General features: G+C 37.2%; 2 protein-coding genes and 1 non-coding gene across 3 annotated transcripts; 2 read left to right on the top strand and 1 right to left on the bottom strand.

The window, feature by feature from the left end:
• The first annotated feature begins 19,913 nt into the window (after positions 1-19,913).
• On the top strand, positions 19,914-20,016 carry IWZ02DRAFT_t62. Its single transcript has one exon. It is a non-coding gene; the product is annotated as a tRNA-Phe (tRNA).
• A 657-nt stretch (positions 20,017-20,673) lies between these two features.
• IWZ02DRAFT_266102 (uncharacterized protein) lies at positions 20,674-21,566 on the bottom strand. Its single transcript, XM_066763422.1, has 4 exons — positions 21,323-21,566; positions 21,171-21,258; positions 20,971-21,069; positions 20,674-20,906 (listed from the first exon to the last, which is right to left on the bottom strand). Exons 1-4 carry the CDS (start codon positions 21,351-21,353, stop codon positions 20,759-20,761), a joined length of 366 nt encoding a protein of 121 aa, XP_066623390.1. The 5' UTR covers positions 21,354-21,566; the 3' UTR covers positions 20,674-20,758.
• Positions 21,567-21,858: 292 nt separating this feature from the next.
• Positions 21,859-23,122, top strand: IWZ02DRAFT_266172 (uncharacterized protein). Its single transcript, XM_066763424.1, has 3 exons — positions 21,859-22,017; positions 22,109-22,917; positions 22,969-23,122. Exons 2-3 carry the CDS (start codon positions 22,205-22,207, stop codon positions 23,075-23,077), a joined length of 822 nt encoding a protein of 273 aa, XP_066623389.1. The 5' UTR covers positions 21,859-22,017; positions 22,109-22,204; the 3' UTR covers positions 23,078-23,122.
• The last annotated feature ends 148 nt before the right edge of the window (positions 23,123-23,270 follow it).

Below are 23,270 nucleotides of genomic sequence, written 5' to 3'. Positions count from 1 at the left end.
CTACTAGAAGGTTCTAGAATAAAATCCTAGGTAGATATAGGCCCGACGGTCCTAGGAAAAATTCGATAGGCTAAGAGCCTAAGGATAGGGCTTAGGATACTAGTCCTTACCCTAAAAAATGCCTTACTTATATAAATAAGTAGGCTTTCCCTAGACTTCTTTATAAGTTTAGCTTAATAGCTATCCACCGAGATAGTCTTACTAAGCCTTACTTATAAGAGCGGTCTAGTATAGAAAGAATAGTATATTCTTTCTTATAAGTAGGGAAGGAAGTAAAATCCTACTTATAAATTATAAGGCAAGCTATATAGTAATCTATAGATTACTATTAGCTAGGCTCATAACCTGTTAGCGGTATTCTATAAAGATAAGTAATATCTTTATTATATACCGTATAGTAGATGGTTTATAGTAGAGAATGTAGTAGATTCTTTACTATAAGAGAACTTCCTTAAAGGACTAACTAGCAGGCTACCTAAGGGTGTTTATATAGAAGAACCTATAGATTCTAGAGAGTTCTATCTCTAGGTAATTAGTAATAGGTTCTTCTATTAATAGAAGACGATTTCTAATCAATCTAGACTAGAAGATTCTAGGCCTTAGTAATAAGACAATCTAGAATAAGGGCTAGAATCTAAAAGAACCCGTAGGAATAAGTTCTTAGTAATAGAAGAGGTCTAGAAGAGTCTAGAACAGTCTAGACTTATTCTTAGGCCTCTAACATTTCTTATTAGCGGTATTCTATAAAGATAAGTAATATCTTTATTATATACCGTATGGTAGATGGTTTATAGTAGAGGATTTTTCTCTAAGGCGCTTACTTCTCTTAGGCTCCTCCCTACTAGTATCTATAGTAGTTATAGACCTAGATCTTAGTCTATTAGGAGGACTAGTTATAGAAGAAGGAAATATAGGCTTAGTATAGTCTATATCTTCCTTATCTTCTATACTTTCAGTATAGGGAGAAGGAAATTCATCCTCTTTAAAGGTAACATCCCTAGTACGTATAATAGCTTATTTTTCTATATCCTAGCATCTATAAACATGCTCCCCCTTAAAGCCTAATAATATACTAGGCCTAGAGCGTAGAGAATACTTAGAGGATATAGTACGCTTTTCTCTAGGGATGTTTATAAAGACTTTACTTCCGAAAGTCTTTATATAAGAGAGATTTATAGTAGGAGACCTAGTAGTAGCAGCTATGTTACTATAGAAGGCCTAAGTAATATAGAGGAAGATATCTCTTATTACTTACTCTATAGTAATAGGGAACCTACTACTACTAAAGAAGATGCCTATAGACGCCTTAACTAAGGTACTTATAAAGGCTCTCTTTACTAAATTCCTCTCTATTACCCTGCGTAATAAGTTAGGGGGAGTGTTAGAGGCCTAAGAATAAGTCTAGACTATTCTAGACTGTTCTAGACCTCTTCTATTACTAAGAACTTATTCCTACGGGTTCTTTTAGATTCTAGCCCTTATTCTAGATTATCTTATTACTAAGGCCTAGAATCTTCTAGTCTAGATTGATTAGAAATCGTCTTCTATTAATAGAAGAACCTATTACTAATTACCTAGAGATAGAACTCTCTAGAATCTATAGGTTCTTCTATATAAACACCCTTAGGTAGCCTGCTAGTTAGTCCTTTAAGGAAGTTCTCTTATAGTAAAGAATCTACTACATTCTCTACTATAAACTATCTACCATGCGGTATATAATAAAGATATTACTTATCTTTATAGAATACCGCTAACAACTATCCTATAGACTTAGCCTAATGTAAGTAGACTATTCTACTAACTATACCCATAAAAGACCTTAATTACCGTAAGGGTATCGAAAAAGACCTAATAACTCTACTAACCGGACCCTATATAGAAACTAGGGATAATAGGAACGCCTAACCGGCATAAATAGATCCTATAGAAAAGAAAACCTAGTTTAGCTACTATAGTAAAGGGTGTTATAACGGGCGGGCATGATATATATACGTAATAGCTATAACTACTCTAACTCCTTACTTATAATAATATTAGCGGGCTTATTAGGGCTAAAGAGACTACTAGTATTCTACTATAGGTTAGCTAATAGGAACCTAAATAGGGTTATAAATAGTAATAACTTACCTTCTAATGCTCCTATACGGCGCGGTAACTTACCTAATAATAATAACCTAACTCTACTAGCGTAACCCCTTTACTCTTTACACTATTACCTATAGCCTTAGTATAGTTCTAAGCTATATACTCTAGCGTATTTAAATAGCCGAACTACGAAGCTAAGGGACGTATAAATATGTCTTACTAGGCTAGAGTAGTAGCATCGTATGTATCCTTATCTAAAAGCCTATAAGCATAATCTAGCTCAGCCTTAGAATAGGCCGCTAGTAGAGGAATAGTAGCTATACTACTAGTAGATGTAGGAATAGGAGATAAATAAGACGCCTAAGTCTAAGACTAGGTCTAGTAATAAGACTCTAACTTATTATATACTATAGTATAGTAAGTATAGTTAATTAAGTACTTACGCTCCTCTAGCGTAATATTAACTACGCAGCGAAAATGCTTATTAATCTACTAATAACCGGTTAGTAACGCGCCTAAGTAGTACCTAAATAGCATACCTATTCATACTAATCGGCTATAGCGGCGTAGTATATATACTTACTACTCCTACCTATTAGCACCTTATAACTAATAAATAACATGTAGATCTAGGCCTAAATAATTAAAGGGTTTCTAGAATAGTTAGCTACGGCTATTTAGGAAATTAGCCCTAATAACTTACTATAAGTAAGCCTATGGCTCGTGACTACTAGATGATGATATACTAGTATCACCCCTAGGAGAGCCGCTAGGCGCCTTATACTTATAAGGAGAGGTCTATAGCTTTATAATAGGGGCTAAAGGGTTACCTAGTAGTACTCTAGACTAGTAGTAAATATATCACGCATAAGTAGGGTGATCTAATAGCGGCTAAGGCTAGAAATAAACTAGGTAGCTATGAACCTCATTATATATAAGATGGGGGGGAGCTATAGTAAAAGTCATATAAAGATAATAGTTAAAAAAGATAGATAATAGGTAAGATAAGCGACCCTATTTATACGCTACTAGCTACTAACTCTATACCTATAAGCTAACGCCTAGGCGCTTATATATAAGCTATAAGGCTAATAATAAAGTAGATAACTCTATAGGCTTAAATAAAGAAAACCCTATTACTATACGATAATGCTTAGGGCTATAATAACGCTAATTACAGGCTAGAACACGCCTAATAGCATAACTATACCCTTAGGCTAGATAATATAATAACCTAATAGGTAATGCTACCGCTTAACTCTATACTACTTAGTACCCCTAAGACGGCTACTTACTAATAGTCTAAGGATAGCCTATTTAGAGGGGGGGATAGTATAATACTATAACTAAGGTAGGGCCTAGAGAACTCCGACTAGGACCTAAAGGGGGCTATACTAGGACCTAAAGAGGGCCGTACGTATTAGTAAGGACATATAAACGCCCTAAGAGATAAAACCTAATAAACTAAGGTTTTATCTAATATCTATACTAAATATATTATTATTATTCACCCTTAATTCAACTCTCTACGGTGCTAAATCTCATATATATATAAGTATGCCTCTAGCTCCTAGTTTTAGCGCTTAGTCTACCTATTAGTCTATAGGTAGAACACTATACTTAACTTTTAGATAATCCTTAAGTAGTAGTAGAATATGCTCTAGTAGTTACTTATAAAGAGGCTACCCTAGTCTAAGATAATATTAATTAGGCACCTAGTTACTATAATAACCTTATACTAAATAAGAGTACCTAAGCTATCTACGCTTATAGTTATTTATATAGGAAGATACTATATGTATTTTATAAACCTATCTACTAGGACTAGGATGGCGTTATATTCACGTCCTAATAGATCCTAGGAGGGTAGAAGGTCCGTAATAAAATCTATTATAAAATGTTACTAGGGCATTATAGGTCTTTAGACTAGTTTAAGGAGCCTATATAGCTTATACCGCCGCGGCTTATTTTACTAGTAGGCATTATAGTCTCCTATATACGCGGTTACGTCTTTAGCTAGTATTAGCTACTAGTATTTACAGCTAATAACCTCTATCGTACGTTTAATGCTAAAGTATCCGCCTACTAGGTTATTATAATTCTGTATAAAGATCTTACTATATAGTAGGGTGCTATTAGGTACCTATACTTTACTATTCTAGTAGATAAGACCTTAGGGGTCTATAGAATACCCCTCTCTAGTACTATCTACTATTAGAGGCCTAAGAATAAGTCTAGACTATTCTAGACTCTTCTAGACCTCTTCTATTACTAAGAACTTATTCCTACGGGTTCTTTTAGATTCTAGCCCTTATTCTAGATTGTCTTATTACTAAGGCCTAGAATCTTCTAGTCTAGATTGATTAGAAATTATCTTCTATTAATAGAAGAACCTATTACTAATTACCTAGAGATAGAACTCTCTAGAATCTATAGGTTCTTCTATATAAACACCCTTAGGTAGCCTGCTAGTTAGTTCTTTAAGGAAGTTCTCTTATAGTAAAGAATCTACTACATTCTCTACTATAAACCATCTACTATACGGTATATAATAAAGATATTACTTATCTTTATAGAATACCGCTAATAAGAAAACTACTCCTTCCTTTTAGAAATTACTTATAGTTCCGTATGCCTTTATAAAAAAGAAAAACCTTCGTCTAACGGACTAAGTAGACCTAGGAGGAAGGGATAAGCTCTATACTTTAATTTATACTTTTAGAAAAGAAGTTAATTATGAATTACTTATAGATACTACTAGAGAATATTAGGTAGATATATACGTTCTTACTATTAATAACATTAAAAGAGCCTAAAAAGAAGTATTAGACGAAGATAAGGATACTAAAATACTTATCTAAGAGAAGCTTCCCCTAGCGTATAAGGACTCCGCTAATGTATTTTTAAAATAAGATTTAGATACTCTACTACTATACTATCTAGGTATAGACTACCGGATTAAATTTAACCTAGGCTAGGATTTTTATTTACCCCTAAGCCCGTTATATAGCATGACATATAAGTAACTCTAGGCTACGAAGGAATATATTCACGAAAATTTATAGAAGGGATTCATTATACCTAGCTATTCTCCGTACGGATCTCTAGTACTTATAGTAAAGAAACTAGGAGGAGGATAGAGATTTTACGTAGACTACTATAGGCTTAATAAGCTAATAAAAAAGGACGTATACCCTCTCCCCCTTATTTCTAAATTACTATAGCGTACGGGAAAGGGTAAGGTATTCATAAAGCTTAACATCTAATAAGCATTTTATTAAATCTAAATAGATAAAGCGTCTAAAGAGTTTACTACTTTTCGTACGAGATATAGGATGTATAAGTATTAAGTCTTACCTTTTAGATTAAGTAATAGACCGGCTGCCTTCTAGTAATTTATTAACTTAATCCTACTTCCCTATTTAGATAACTTCATTATTACCTTTATTAATGATTTATTTATTATTTTAGAGAACCTAGAAGAACATAAAAAACACGTCTAGACGGTACTTATAATTCTATATAACGTAGACCTTTAAGCGGATATTAGAAAGTCTAAGTTTTCTATTACTTATACGAAGTTTCTAGGATACATTATTTTAACTAAGAGAATTACTATAGACCTAGAGAAGGCCTAGACCGTATAAATATAGGAGATACCTACTACCTTAAAGGGACTTTAATCTTTCCTTAGGTTTTATAACTTTTACTATAACTTTATACCGGAATATAGATAAGCCGCTTATCTACTTAAGAAACTTAGTTCTAAGTAGAAGTAGCGCCCCCTAGGTAAAGTTAAAAAAGAGTCTTTCTTTTAACTACGCGAAATAATAGCTAGTAACCTAGTACTTACATACTACGACCCCTCATACGAAACCCGGATCGAGACTAATGTAAGTAATAGAGTAGTAGCCGGAGTCCTCTCATAAATATAACCTATAAAAGAGTAGTAACTAGTTACTTTCTACTCTAAGGTAATATCTAACCCTAAGATATAGTATAAGATTCATAATAAAGAGCTTTTAGCTATTATCTAAGGACTATAAGAGTAGTAGAGTATACTACTTAGCCTATAAAATCCCTTCCTAGCCCTTATGGACTATTCGGCGCTATAGTATTTCTTAATAAGTAAGGCCCTTACGGCTAGATAAGCTTATTAGTTAGAGAAAATTACTAAGTTTACCGTACGATTCGCCTACTAGCCGGGAAAGGAGAACATTATAGTAGATATTCTAACTTATAAGCATGAGGAGTTATAAACCTAGAAGGTAAAGGCTAAGGCATCTCGTACGATATATCTAATTCCCCCTAATAACATTTTAGACGTAGATATTAACATTATAAGCTTCGACTAAGGGCATAAACTAGACCTAATTAATTAAATACTCTAGGCTAACTAGATAGACCCAGCGCTATAGGACTAGAGAAATAAGGTAAAGATAAATTATAATAACTAGGAGTTAAAGAATAGTCTACTTACTCATTCTAGCTAACTATTAGTACCTATATAAGGCGACCTTTATACGAAACTAATTAAGTCTATCTATTCTTCCCCTATTCTCGTATATCCGGAATAAATAAAGATAAAGAAGATGTTAACATAATTCTACTACTAGCCTAGTATAGGCCGGACTATTAAAGAATTTATCTAAGGATATACGACATGCTAATATTTAAAAAACTTTAGGGATAAGACCCTAGGACTACTAAAACTAGTACTAATACTAGACTAAGTATAGTAGTATATTAGAATAGATTTTAAGGAAATGCTAAAGGACTATATAGGGTATAATGCTATACTTATTATTATCGACCGCCTAAGTAAATAAGTGTTTAGCCTACCCTACTATAAGAGTATTACAGCTTAGGGAGTAGCTAAACTATTCTATAAGCGAATTTAGCGTACGTACGGAGCTCTAGAGATAATTATTTCTAACTAAGGGCCATAATTCATCTTAGCTTTCTAGACGGAGTTATGTAGGCTAACTAGTATATAAGTAAAACTTACCTTAGCATATTACTCATAAATAAACGGTAGTACGGAAATTATAAACTAATTAATTAATTTAAGACTACGTCCGTTTATTAGTTATTTTTAAGATGATTAGGTAGCACGCCTACTAGTACTAGACTTTACGTAAGCTATCTTACTATATGAATTAATAGGAGTATCCCTATACGAAATAGTACTTAGATATCTCCCTTAGCTAGAATTTAATTAGGAGCACCGTATAAAGTTAGTAAAACTAAGTAAGAAGATTAGTTATAAGTTAGCCTAGGCCTTCACATACTAGGCGTACGATACTATAGAATAGGCTAAGAAATACCTAAGTAAAACTTAGGAGCGCATAGTCTATTAAGTAAATTAGTCTAGGCGTAAGCTAGATTTTAGTATTAGTAATAAGGTATACGTCCGTAAAATAGGTTAGACGACTAATTAGCCTAGTACGAAGTTAGACTAACCTAATAGCGGCCCCTATCGGATTACTAGCATGAAAGGCTACTTATATATTTTAGACCTTCTATACTATATTAAAGTTAATAACCTATTCTATGTAGATTACCTTTATAAGGCCTATAACCCTATTCTAGGCTAGTAACTAGAGCTAGAACCTCCTACTATTTATATAAATAAGGAAGAGTATGAAGTAGACTTTATATGTAGTAGTTAAATCGTCTAAGGCAGGCTTAAGTACTAAGTATAATAGAAAGCGCACGACTAGGATGATGTATAGTACCTAGTATAGAACTTTATAGGAATTTCTTTCCTTATTACGGACTACTATTAAAGGAACCTAAATAGCCTAGGACTACTAGCGTAACTCTATACCTAGGTAGATACTTTCGTATAAGAAAAGGAATATATTAGAACTAATATAGATAACATCCTAGTTATCTAAGAGAACATATAAAGAAAACTACGCCGCCGCGTAAAGTAGTTTACTAAATGTTAGAGGCCTAAGAATAAGTCTAGACTATTCTAGACTCTTCTAGACCTCTTCTATTACTAAGAACTTATTCCTACGGGTTCTTTTAGATTCTAGCCCTTATTCTAGATTGTCTTATTACTAAGGCCTAGAATCTTCTAGTCTAGATTAATTAGAAATCGTCTTCTATTAATAGAAGAACCTATTACTAATTACCTAGAGATAGAACTCTCTAGAATCTATAGGTTCTTCTATATAAACACCCTTAGGTAGCCTACTAGTTAGTCCTTTAAGGAAGTTCTCTTATAGTAAAGAATCTACTACATTCTCTACTATAAACCATCTACTATACGGTATATAATAAAGATATTACTTATCTTTATAGAATACCGCTAATACTAAATAGCTTTTATCATCCTCCTATTCTAGTATACGAACCCCTATACTAGGCTTAGTAACCTAGCACGCTAGATAACGCGCGCCTCTACTTTAATTACCTACTACTATTATAGTAGATAATCCGACGCTCCCTAACCTTAAAATTACCTCTCTACTCCTTATTATCTAACGGACTAGGACTAGGACTATTTAATTATTTAAACGTTTTTTTTATTATAATTCTAGTACCCCGTACCTAATACCTATTTTAATTTAAGTTTATTTTCCCTTATACTCCTTTATATGAAGCTACTCTAACTATTATTATTATGCCTACTTTTAGGGGGGGGGAATGTTACGGCCTACACCCTAGATAATAGATACGGCCTAATATACTTCCTAATAAACCGACTTAGTAGAACTAATAGATGAACTAACTTAGCCGCCTAAGTAGCGAACTATCTAACTGCCTAGGCATAAGCTATAACGACTAACTCATCGTACGAGGGTCGTACGAAATAGTTACTACTCTAGATAAATCCTTTAACTACGTATACTACTTTAGATACATATATAGAGTAGTAGACTACGGTACGAGGCTAGATAGCGGTTAGCTTACGGATGAAGGTAATCCTATTATCGTCTAACTAAGGCATATAAAAGGTAGTATAGCCTAGGGTAGATTAAGGAGTATTCTTAGAATTACGTATAATTAAGCGCTTCTTAGCGGATCTACTTTAGCTATACCCCCCGCTTATAAGTTATTTTACTACTACGTGATATATACCCGCTATAACTCTATAGCGCGGGCTTATACATGTATAACTAAAGTTAGAAAGTAAAAACCTACCCTCTAAAGTATCGTACTATAAGTATACCCGTACCTACCCCCTAAGGGGAGGCCCTACCTAACCCTATTTCCCTTCTACTAGACGGCCGTAACTATAAAATCTAGGATACCCCTATACCGCCTAGCCTACTACCTACTTAACTAGCTAATAAACCTAAGAAAATAGACTAGAACTTCCCTATAAGCCCTATCCCCCTATTATCCCTACTAATTATCGTACTAGGCCTAATTAAGAAATAGTATACTATGCTAAAGAGAACTATCCTAGTAGATACTTCTAAACCTAACCCTACCTACTATAGAAAAAGGACTAGGGTTAGATTTCGTCTAAACTTTAATACTACCTAGGAGGTAATTAATATAGCCCTCTCTTATATCCTATACGTAATAAACCTTACGTATAATATAAGTAAAAAGTAAAGACTCTATAACCTTAGTAACATCCTACGGGATTATACTAAGATAGGTCATGTAGGTAATACATTATTAGTTCTTACTACTTAAGTTTACTCTCTTAAAAACACTACTTATACGCTAGGAGTAAAGGTTTACTAGCTATAAAAACCGGTTATCCTTCCTATAAACCTAGCTAAACCATCGTACGTAACCTAAGCCTAGAAAGTAACTACTACTAGAAAACTATATATAATAACTCCTTACCTAAAGACGACTATAAAGCTAGCTACTACTCCCCTAAAGACCCTTTAGGACATATAGGTTATTATCTAGCCGTAAAGTCCCTTCCTAGACTTTAACCCTCTCTCCGTATAAAATAATATTAATAATGCCTTTAAGAATATAGGTATATCTAGCCTAGTTATGTTAATAGTAATATATATAGAGAAGGGTAACATCCTACTTACTAGCTTACCCTAGTATAACTCTAAATTCCTTACCTCCTATAAAGACCTCTTTACTTACCTATTCCTAGACGCTATAGTCTAGGAGAACTAAACCTAGTATAAGGTTATCGCCTATAGTATCCCTCTAGAAGACCTACGCCTACTTAACATCGGATAATTTATTATAGAAGAGGTCCGTACCTTTAACCCTAGCCTTTCTATTATTAGAATACTATACTAGCTTACTTCGGCCGAAAGGAGGGCTACCTAGAAAGTAGGGTTAGTTATTATAGCCTTTCGTATAGTAAAAGAAGTAGAGATAGCCATCTTAAAGCTATTCTACCTTATAGGAGTAAGTATAAGGGTTATAAAACTCCTTAGGATTACTCCTAATATATAATATACGAAGTATTAAGAATTTAGCTATAGCTCCTTAAGGTATTATAATAGGACTAAATGCTTACTATATGCTAGCCCCTACGTAATAGAGAAGTATAACTATAAATACTATATAAAGAGAGGCATAACATGTACCTATATAGCGCTAAAGTGTAGTAACTATAACGGTACTTATTACTCCTAGGACCTAAACTATCCCTACTATCCGATAAAGATATCCCCCTAGTAGACATGTTAGGTAACCTTAAAGTTATGTAAGTTAACTTAAACTAGAATGCCTAGGCTATAGAAGTAGCACTCTAGGATGCTCTCTAATTAGGTATCTACCTAATATTTATCTAGGAACTATAGACGATACTATAAGATAATATAGCTAATATATAATTAATCTCCTACCCCTCTATGATATAAATTCTCCTAACCTTCCTATAGGGCTTACGTCCTTAGATAATGCTCTACCTAAATAAATCCCTTACCTATATCTAGGTAAATCCTTACCCGGATATCTTCCCTAGCCCCGACTGCCTTACTATAGATTTAACCTACGGAGAAGATACTATCTACGTAGTTAATATCTATAATAAGGCGGAATAAGGCACCCTATCCTCCCTACGTATAATAGAAAGAGTTATTAAGTATAGCCCCCCTACTATGCTAATAATCTATATAGGGGACTTTAACGAACACTATCTAACGTAGGACCTACTCTCCCCCTAATCTTATAAAGTAGAAGCTCTATACGAATAGATTAAGGAAAACCGCCTTAAACTCTAAAACTAACCTAGAGCGGGTACCTTCTTTCGTATAGGGATAGAAAGGGAAATAGTTATTAACCTCTCCCTATATACTCTAATAGTTACCACTTAAGTGATCGACTAGTAGGTACGAGAGAACCCCCTATCTAACTATAACGCTATTCTCTTTACCATCGTGTACGACGAGTTTTAAGATATACTAATGCTACTACTACGGTTTAACGTTAAAAAGGCCGACTAGGCCTAGTATAGGTAAATCGTCTAAGAAGAGTTAAATAAGATTATAAGTCTACTCGTCTAAGCCCTTCCTAATAGGGCATAACATATACTCTCTAGTAGGACCTTATAAGAGGACCTAGACTAACTCGGACGACGCCTTATAAAGGTAATAGAGATAGCGGCTAAACGTAGCATCCTATAGGTAACCCCTAGATAGTGATAAAAACTATAGTAGTCCCTACTCCTTACGGCCTTAAGGATAACCGCCGTATAAGTAAGGCGTAGGGCACGTTATAACTAAGTCGTATACGTATAAGCACGGAATACGTATAACACGGCTATTAAGTAGGTAAAATAAGAGTACTAGAATAACTTCCTCATAAAAGAAACACCCTAGTCTATCTATAAGGTAATAGCGTACATGAAAGTGACCCGATCTAAGTAAATCCCCTAGATACATAACCTTTAAGATTAACTCTAATCATTATATAATAGTAAGTATGCCGCCTTCCGTTAGAAACTCTTCCCCCTACTACTATACGTTCCCCTACATAACTAGATAAACTATGAGGAAGGGCTATAGGACTAGCCCTCCCTTACGGACGAGGAAGTATAGTATACCTACTCTTATAAGATTAAAGGCACTACCCCTAGGCTAGACTAGATCTACTAGAAGATAATTACTAAGGCGTACGACGCTCATCCTAAAAAATTTACCTAGATATACTAAACCTTCTTTACGTACGGATATTACCTAGAATGCTAGAGAGAAGCGGTAGGTATAATACTTAAGAAGCTAGGGAAACCTAATTACGTAGACCTAAAAGTGTATAGAGTTATCTCCCTACTTAACTACCTAGGAAAAGTCCTTAAATGCATTATAGTAAAACGTCTTAGAGTGCTTATAGAAGCTACCTACCTCCTATACCCATCCTAAATAGGCGGACGACTATAGAAGTTAGTAATTAATATAGTAATAATCCTTATATATATCGTCTAAGACGAGAGGAGGGCACGGTATAAGACATTAACCCTATTCCTTAACGTACGAGGTGCCTTTAATCATATAGCCTATGACTAGCTCTTATATGTAATAGGGGAAATTAGGCTCCCTACCTCCCTCCTAGTATAGGTAAAGACATTTACTAGCGGGCGATAACTCTAGATCTTCTTTAATAGCTAATAAGAGGACCTTCATCTAATAGTTTTAGGAATCCCCTAGGGAAGCCTAGTCTCACTAATCCTATTTCTTATTTATATACGAAAACTCTTTTCCTCTCACTTAGTCCGATTCCTCTTATACATTAATAATGTTTTAATTATAATCTCCTTAATAAGCTAGAAGAAAAATACGCGGATCCTCTAGTAGGAAGCTAACTAGCTTTTCTTACTTAGAACCTAATATGCCGTCGATTTTAATAAAGATAAAATAGACCTTATCCATTTTATAAGCTTAGACGAGGCTAAGTAAGCTATAATCACGCTCCTAGGAGACTATATAGTGTAGCTAAAGTAACTTGTCCGATAGCTTAGGATATAGTTTAATATACGCCTATTATTCCGGCCGTATACGATAATTCGGAACGCCTAAGTAAAGTAATTACTTAGTAGGCTTATGTAGCTAGCTAATATATAATATAGACTATCCCCTACTACCGTCTAATAACTATACCTAGCTTACGTATAAAGTGTAGTAGATTATAGGTCCCTAGTTTTCTAGTAAGTTAGTGGATCCGAGATACTTAGACGAATACTTTAAAATAATAGACTACGCCGAATCCTAGGAGCCTTTTAGACCTCCCTAATTACCCCTATAGAAATTAAAGTAGGACTTCTCCCCCCCTACCTAAGGCGTAACATGTTACTTTAAGCGTATACTATATAACTCTTTAAGCTTAGTTACTAATACCTAGTACGTATAATTGTCGATAAGTTTAAATAAGAGAACATACTAGGATGATAGACATAACTTAAACATATCTAGAGCATAATTTCGGACCTAGTAATAGGTACTAAAAGCCTAATTAAACATGGTTCCTTTCCCCTATAGAAAAAGACTACTCCGTACGAAGTTAAGATTAGCTACCTCCTAAAGGAATAAGAAGCCTAAGTACACGTTAGATGTATAGGATATACGACTTAGGTAGTTATCCTATACTCTAACGCTTCATCTATCCTAAAAGGAAATAGAGTAGGTATAGGAATTATAGCGTATGACACCTAATAAGATAGTATAAGAGTAGTAGTAGGATATAGAGGAAATACTAGACTATACTAGCTCGTATATAATAGAGAACTAGAGGCACTTATAAGGGCTATAGAGTTAGCTGCCTAGAAATAGCTAGGACGATGGATTATAGTATACGTAGATAACTAAGCTATACTATACCGCCTCTAAACCCTATCTAACCTACTAGGTTAAGGACTATAACTTTAAGCTATAGATATAGGCCACTTAATTATAGCTAGATAAGGTAGTCTTACCTTCTTATAGGCCCTAGGCTATATAGGGATTAGAGGAAACCTATAAGTAGACACCCTTATAAAGGAGGCTGCTAAGCTAACCCTAGAGAATAACTACTTAAGTACTACCCTCCTTAGGATGCGCGTACGATAAAGAACTATAGTAGAATGGATAGTATATACTATATAATACTAGGAAGTATAGATAATACCATCCTAGGGGTTATACGTACGTAACTTCCTATCTATACTAAGGACGTCTATCTAACTCCCTAAGTATAGATAACTAGAAGTATTAGCCTACTTCTAATTGTTAGAGGCCTAAGAATAAGTCTAGACTATTCTAGACTCTTCTAGACCTCTTCTATTACTAAGAACTTATTCCTACGGGTTCTTTTAGATTCTAGCCCTTATTCTAGATTGTCTCATTACTAAGGCCTAGAATCTTCTAGTCTAGATTAATTAGAAATCGTCTTCTATTAATAGAAGAACCTATTACTAATTACCTAGAGATAGAACTCTCTAGAATCTATAGGTTCTTCTATATAAACACCCTTAGGTAGCCTACTAGTTAGTCCTTTAAGGAAGTTCTCTTATAGTAAAGAATCTACTACATTCTCTACTATAAACCATCTACCATACGGTATATAATAAAGATATTACTTATCTTTATAGAATACCGCTAATAGGTTATGAGCCCGGCTAATAGTAATCTATAGATTACTATATAGCTTAGCTTATAATTTATAAGTAGGATTTTACTTCCTTCCCTACTTATAAGAAAGAATATACTATTCTTTCTATACTAGACCGCTCTTATAAGTAAGGCTTAGTAAGACTATCTTAGTGGATAGCTATTAAGCTAAACTTATAAAGAAGTCTAGGAAAAGCCTACTTATTTATATAAGTAAGGCATTTTTTAGGGTAAGGACTAGTATCCTAAGCCCTATCCTTAGGCTCTTAGCCTATTAAATTTTTCCTAGGACCGTTAGGCCTATATCTACCTAGGATTTTATTCTAGAACCTTCTAGTAGTCTAGAATAACCTTATTCGCTACCTATTCTTTACCTTTCTCCGCCTTTCTCCAGATTTCCTCACATTTCTATCAACTACGTTAATATAAGGTGTGGCTACGCGGCCTCTATACCATATTAGGCCTAAGCGTTACCCGTTTACACTAGTTCCCGCTAGTGTCTTAGCACGAGGAACACTAAAACTTCACGATACTTCGAAACGTTTTCGACCCGCATTAACCCGAATACTTTACTTAGTAAGCAAAGTAGTATACCGTTTTAAAGAGAAAAACTCGGCGGACAAGGATCTGAAATCAGATTCCTTATATCTCTACTCCCGGCTAAGTTATTAGAGAAAACATCAATACTCTAATAATCTCCCTACGTTCTATTAGGTGCATCAGGCCCATTAGCACCTAATAAACTTCGAGACTTCATACACTTATAGTTTCCGCTTAAAACTATAAGTACATAGAGTTTTATACTCTAAAGACCTCTATAAGGTATAAAATCTTTAATATACCTTAAGAAAGGAACATCTTCTACTAGGAAATATAGGAAAAGAATTCCCTAGCATTCCTAAACTTAAAGGCCCTGAGAACTAGGAGTCTTAGCGATCTACTATAAATGATATAGTGATTGTAGAAGGGCTAAAAGCCTATCTAGACTCTAAATCTTAACCTAAAGTAGAAGATCCTACCTAGGAGGTTAATAATGCTAGAATAAGGACTTTCATTAGGACCTCTATAGATCCTAAACTTTATTCTAGCATTGCCCATTATAGAACTGTAAGTTCTATGGGAGAAGCCCTTAGAAAAAGATGTGAATCTAAGGGACTTTTATGGGAAGTCTCACACTTTATAAGGCTACTAAGCCTTAAAGATACGGGAGATATTAATACCTAGGTGGCTAATCTATTAGATGAGATAACCCTATTATCTTAGACTAAGATGGCCTTAACGGAGAGGCAGAAACTAGGTGTATTCTTTAGTAATATACCTAGTAGCTATTCTTCATGGAGCGCCGTAGCCCAGCTAGGGCTAAAAGAAGAGACTACTCTAGACCACCTTATAGAGCGTCTAGTAGAAGAGTCTCGGTGCCGAGAACTAGAAGAAGAAAGTAATACTGCCCTTATTACTACAACTAGTAATAAAGGGAAATCTTCTTCTAAAAAGAACGCCTCTACTTATAATAATAAGAGTACTAAGAAGTGCTCTTATTATAAAAAGAATGGCCATCTAGAAAAGGACTGCTATAAAAGAGCTAGGAATTTAAAGGGTAAAGAAAATAATAGTAGTCCTACGGATTTAGAGGATACCCTACACATTACGGGTTATACCTCTTATTTTACCGCGGGTCCCGGCCTAAATGACTAGATTCTAGATACCGGCGCTATAGCCCATATGTCTAGACATAAAGATCTCTTTACTTCTTTAAAAGAAGTAAATTTACCTATAAAACTAGGTAAAGAAGAGATCTATGCTAAAGGAATAGGTACTATACCTATTACCTTTAAGTACGCTAATAGAAGGATAAATCTAACCCTTCTAGACGCTCTCTATATCCCCGATTTATCTGTAAATCTTATCTCTATATCTAGGCTATATACACATGGTATATATCTAGATATAAAGAACTTAAGACTTATAGATAAAAGAGAGTAGATATATGCCGAAGTTTTACTTCAGAATAACCTATTTATACTACCTAAGGTAGAATCTACTATAAATCACTTATATATAGTAGATTTAAACCTATGGCATAATAGGTTAGGGCATATAAACTTAGAAGCTCTTAGGGCACTACTACCTGTTAAGGGTAGTAAAATAGACTATTCTATATGCCTTTTAGCTAAATCTAAGTGTACTATATCTACTACACTAGTAGCGGTCTCTAAACCTTATGAAAAGATAGGTCTAGATGTCGTAGGACCTATTACTCCTAAGGGAATAGGGGGATACACCTACTATATAGCCTTTATAGACTATTATAGTAGGTTTATATGGGTATTCCCCCTATTTACTAAAGAAGAAGCCTATAATAAGATAGTTTACTATCTTAAACTTATAGAGCCGCATGGTAAAGTCTAGTCTTTAAGGCTAGATAATGGCCTAGAATATAGGGGAACTCAGCTAGATTTACTAGCTGAAAATAAAGGAATAACTCTAGAAAAGAGTTCTCCTTATAGCCTAGAGCAAAACGGGCTTATAGAGAGGACACATGGGTTAATAGATACTATTACCCGTTGCCTTCTCTTAAATTCTAAGGTCCCCCTTACCTTCTAGCCAGAGGCTATTAAAACCGCCACTTATATTCTAAACCGGACCCCTAAGAAGTCCCTAGAGGGTATTTCGCCTCTAGCCCGGCTAAATATAGCTAAGGGCAGGTCTCCTACTATAAATCTCTCTTATATAAAGACTTTCGGAAGTAAAGTCTTTATAAACATCCCTAGAGAAAAGCGTACTATATCCTCTAAGTATTCTCCACGCTCTAGGCCTAGTATATTATTAGGCTTTAAGGGGGAGCATATTTATAGATGCTAGGATATAGAAAAACAAGCTATTATACGCACTAGGGATGTTACCTTTAAAGAGGATGAATTTCCTTCTCCCTATACTAAAAGTATAGAAGATAAGGAAGATATAGACTATACTAAGCCTATATTTCCTTCTTCTATAACTAGCCCTCCTAATAGACTAAGATCTAGGTCTATAACTACTATAGATACTAGTAGGGAGGAGCCTAGGAGAAGTGAGCGCCTTAGAGAAAAATCCTCTAAGGAATCGACTACTATAGAGGCTACTATTAATAGCCCTATAGAAGAAGTACCTCATCCTCTTAGAGAGACCTTTAAAGAGGTTAGAATCCCTAGTAGTAGCAGCTATGTTACTATAGAAGGCCTAAGTAATATAGAGGAAGATATCTCTTATTACTTACTCTATAGTAATAGGGAACCTACTACTACTAAAGAAGATGCCTATAGACGCCTTAACTAAGGTACTTACTAAGGCTCTCTTTACTAAATTCCTCTCTATTACCCTGCGTAATAAGTTAGGGGGAGTGTTAGAGGCCTAAGAATAAGTCTAGACTGTTCTAGACTCTTCTAGACCTCTTCTATTACTAAGAACTTATTCCTACGGGTTCTTTTAGATTCTAGCCCTTATTCTAGATTGTCTCATTACTAAGGCCTAGAATCTTCTAGTCTAGATTGATTAGAAATCGTCTTCTATTAATAGAAGAACCTATTACTAATTACCTAGAGATAGAACTCTCTAGAATCTATAGGTTCTTCTATATAAACACCCTTAGGTAGCCTGCTAGTTAGTCCTTTAAGGAAGTTCTCTTATAGTAAAGAATCTACTACATTCTCTACTATAAACCATCTACCATATGGTATATAATAAAGATATTACTTATCTTTATAGAATACCGCTAACACTAATTAAAACTAAACTATAGCTACTTTAAAGCCTACCTATTACGGTTTAGTAAGATAGCCTAGGATAACTATAGCTATAATAATACCGCCCGATAAACACTATAACATCTTATTAGTAACTACCCACTCTATAGCTCTACTAGGAAAGAAGCGATATAGGAAGCGCTTTAGGCGTACGATAATAATAGTAGGAATATAGCCTCTATGCCCTATAGAGAGCTATTCTAAGGAGACGTTAGTTAATAATTCATACTTAAATTCATACGTTAGACGAAGATTTCTACTAGGGCATAGCATATATAAAGAGTAGACTAAGGGAAAAGAAGAGTAAAAAGAAGAAGAGAGAATCTATTCTAAGCTCTATTAGTAGAGTAAATAATGAGCTCCATGATCCCTCTACTTATAGTTCCCGTAGGTACTACCCTAGAACCCCTCTAACTAAAGATAATCTAGGAAGGGACCCCTTTATCCGTAATCTACCTAATACCCTCTAGGCTTATATCCCTCCTCTACCTTATATAGAGCCTCTACTAAGACCCTAGCCCTCTAGATTAGGAAGGCGTTAATATAACTTAGATGACTACTCCGTAACTACTCTAGCTAAACCCTCCTACTCCTAATAATAATTAGACGACCGTTTAGCGGTAAGGTAAGAGCTTAACGCTGTTCATCTATATAGTATACCTAGGCTAGGGCGGTGTATAGAGCCCTATTATTAGTAATAATGTTAACGTGCGGTTATCTAATAGTAGTAACTAGGCTAGATTAAATTATAAGTAATATTAACGTAGATTAAACCTAGGTTCTTAAGCGTTCTTTATTTTCTATAATAAGTATTAGCTAACTATACTAGTTAGCTAGAAGATAGACGCTACTAGTTAAAAACCTTACCCGCTTTTTTTACCTTTATAGGTACTAAGAAAGGTGTTATATAACGCTAACTAAGAACGGTGCTATTAGGGATAGTACTAGAACGCTATAGTAGAGCGTATATATAATCTACCTTACCTACCACCCTATACTATATTTACTTTTCTATATACGCCTTCTCCCTATCCCCCTTCCTTTCCTTACTCTTACTCTATACTACCTATCTACTTAGATAATAGTAGGAAGGCTAGTCCTTAGCCCCCCCTTACCTAAAAAGAGCCTAGATAAACTATCCGTCTATACCTACCCTATACTAATATTATACTAAGAATCGCGCCTTATTATATGAGATCCTTTAGCCGGGCATTCCTACTTACCTTATAAACGTACGCGGGATCCCCTATAGATAGCTCCGTCTTAGATAGCCTATAGCTCTAGTAAGACGTAAAATAATTAATTAATTAATTAATTAATTAATCTACTTACTTTATAAACGTATATAGTATCCCCTATAGATAGCTCTATCTTAGATAGCCTATAGCTCTAGTAAGACGTAAAATAATTAATTAATTAATTAATTAATTAATTGATTAATTAATCAATTAATCAATTAATTAAATGATGTCATAATAGATAATATAAATTGCAATACACTTTTAATTAGCGTAAAACTGCAGCTTTAGCTCACTTGGGAGAGCGCCAGACTGAAGTCTACTTCAGCCTACAAACCACTGTGCGGTATCTGGAGGTACTGTGTTCGATCCACAGAAGCTGCATCTTGTTTTGCCGTTTGCTCTGGTGGATCTTTTTGGGCTCTGTTGTTTTGCTTTAGGAGTTTATGTTTGTGGTCGAGATGGGATGGAAAGAGGTCTGCAATGTGGTGTGACTGAATCTTGGTTGAAGATGATGTGCAATCTAGATGTTGCAAGTTTTTTGGGACACGTTGCCCTCGCATAGCTACAGGTGGGGAATGGTCACAACTTGTTAGAGACGCTAACATCAAGGTATGCTTAGGTAAATCAAAATCCATCCAGCATCTAACACTTGGACGTCTAAGCTGTGGTATACAAGAGAGTAGAAGGGAGTTGGGACGATTCAGCAGGCGATTTAACAGGAAGCATGTAAGGCCCAAGCCAGAGCACTTGGTAGCTTTCAAATCCCAATTCACAAAACTCAAAGTTGCGAGTGAAAAAAACAGTTTCGAGGAGCCTATGGTATCTGGTATCAATCCCCACCAAACGTATGCATCGAAAACCAAAACGCCCGGCCGCACTTCATCAGTCCAGCCTATTACCATCAGGGCTTGCACTCCACATCCGTGCTTGCTTGTGAAGCTTTTCCTTTTCATTTCGTCGCAGCCGCCAAATTCGAACACACTGTATGCAGCGAAAGCGCAACGCGCGTCGGAGGCGCAGCCATGTCCGCCTCAGCACATGCGCCCATATGCAGTCATGCTGGGGGTATGATAGGGCCGCAGGCAAATCTCGGACGGCGGGATAGCTTGCCGGCGTCGGCGCGTTACTTGTATTGCGGCTGCTGATATTGGGCTTGCGGCGCCGGCTCCGGTTGTGGCTGGGGCTGCTTGCCTCCGTAAGTTTCCATTGGAATCTGGCCGCCGTATTGCGGGCCGCCGCCGTTAGCCTGAGCTTGCACGTCGGGGCGATATCTGTAAGAAAGGAGGAGGTGGTTAGTTGGTGAATGAGATGTGGATTTTTTGGGCGACGGCGGACTTGATGTCTTGGAAAAAGTTGCAAATGTGGCAGCCGATTTCGTGCCACGGTTTCAGGGAGAAAGGAATAATGGGCACGAAGCAAAAGGTGAACCACTGCCTGTGCCGAGTCAGCATGGGGAGTGTGGAGAAGTTGTGGAGAGGCGGGAGGCCGGGCGCGTGCGCACGCGCAGGCTGGGGGAAGCTCCTGCTGATGCTTACCAACGCTTGTAAACGCGCCCACTCCAGTTGCCGCAGTTTTGGCACTGAACCGTGACGTTCTCGTAACCCTTGAGGAGCGACTGGAACGCTTGTTGAGTGTTAGCCAAGTATGCCGGGAGGCTTGCGAGCGTCGGAGGAGCTGGTAGACTCACTGTGCGAGCCGCAGGTGAAGAAGAAGAACATGGTGGATGGGATGTGGCTAGCGATGAGGGATCAGATGTCGAGTGTAGTGTCGGGTGTGTCGAGCGAGGACTACGGTAGTTACATGAAGTGAAGGGAAGGGAAGGGAAGGAAAGGGAAGGGAAGGAAAGGGAAGGGAAGGAGGCGCAGGCGTTGGGTTGGGTTGGCACACGCGATGGACGAGTGCTTGGAGCTCGGCCGCGCGCTTGGCAGCAGTGGCAGTGACGACAACAACGTCCATTCTTTCAACCATCTGTCGGTGGGCAGCCTCCAACGTCCGCAGACCACCACTGTCGAACTCTCCTAGTCAGCCCGACTCTATCATGACCTCGCCCATGCCGCTAGACCCATCTGCTTGTTGGCCCGCGTGGTCCTTGTTCGCTGGTCACGTTCATCACGTCTCATCGCCATCTGACCTCGACATGGCAATTTCCTTCCCAGATTCGCTCCTTGCCATGACGATACCGCCGCCTCAACCCATACCCCATGATATCTCGCCGTTCTGACGGTCGCCGCTCATATACGCCCTTTGCAGCCACATCCACGTCGGCTTGAAGCCCGTTTGCTCCTCCACCGCTCTTATCTTCATCTCCATGTCTTAGCCCACGTGTAGCTACTCACACTGGGGTTACGCCTTTCGTTCGCAAGGTGGAGGATTTCCATCAAGGTAAGCGCTTGTAAACAGAAACAAAACCTGTGACCCTTCCTCTCGCATCAAGAGCCATCAAAAATGCTCACATATACTCTGGAAATCCAAGAAAACAGAGCCCAATAACATAAAATCGCTGACACGAAAACCGTCCAGTAGGGCCTCTCCGTTTCAAGCCCAAGCCCGCCAAGCCGACAAACAAGCCATGGGCGTGGTCCTCAGCACCCATACGGAGATTTCGCCGCTCTCGCTCATTAGTACAGCCATCGGCTTCGTCAGCTTTGCTTTCACTGTTGCCACGTTCCTGCGCGTCTCTTGGGAGAATTTACAAACCGTCGCCGCAGCTGGCACGCAGATCCCAGACGCGTTGGGCAATTTGAAGCAGGGTCTGTACGAGGAACGCGCGCATTTACGCAAAGTGCGCCGCTTCCAGCGCCAGCACAGCCGTTTTGTGGGAGGATCTCGCGGCGGATCAGGAAAGCGAAGGGGTAGCGGCACCAACAGATATCCCAACAACAACAATAGGTACAGCAGTGCCTCGGAGAAGGAGATTATCGGAATGCGGTTGGACAGCCACGCAGTGACCGATGCCAAGGACATACACCACGACGACGTCAGCACCCGTGTCATGCGCGAAGCGATTCGGCATCTGATTCGCGACTTTCGGGAGCTAGAGCGGCCATTCTTGCGCGACGATGTCGAGATAGGACGGAGTTCATCTCATGATCCTCATGTGCGCAATGGCGAAGGGTACGCGCCCAGCGATGACGATGACTACTACAAGACGGAATATCGAAAAGCAGGCTTCCGTGAGCGCTACCTTTGGCTGCGTAAGAAGGGCGCTGTCGTCGCAATGATGAATTCTTTGGCTCGACTGGAAACCAGAAGAATCGCAAAGGAAATTGGTGATGCTTGTTTGTAAGTGCCACGCATCCCGCTTTTGAATCTCGGGGCTTACAAACTGTCAAGGATTGCCAAAGGCGTCGAGAGAGACATACAGCTAGTCGACGACCGCGTTTGGGGCATGGAACAGAGAATGGCAAGAGTCGTGGGAATCCGCAGAGTAGATCCCCCGTGATGTGCGCATGGAGGGTGCCATTTTTGCATTACTTTTGCAGTACAAGAGGCGGATAGAATGCATCGATTTGATTTTGGGCAGCTTGAAATTTCAGGTATGTTCTACATCTATCAGTTTTATATCATCGTTGAACGGTGCGCCCGGGGTTTGTGCTTTTGTACAAATTTCGTTACAATAACACTGGAGCTCGTTG

This window comes from Phyllosticta citriasiana (genome assembly GCF_038021145.1).
Source record: "Phyllosticta citriasiana strain CBS 120426 chromosome Unknown IWZ02scaffold_6, whole genome shotgun sequence".
NCBI lineage: Eukaryota > Fungi > Ascomycota > Dothideomycetes > Botryosphaeriales > Phyllostictaceae > Phyllosticta > Phyllosticta citriasiana.
Note: the sequence above shows the minus strand (reverse complement) of the source record. Positions and strands in the feature narration are given on the sequence as shown.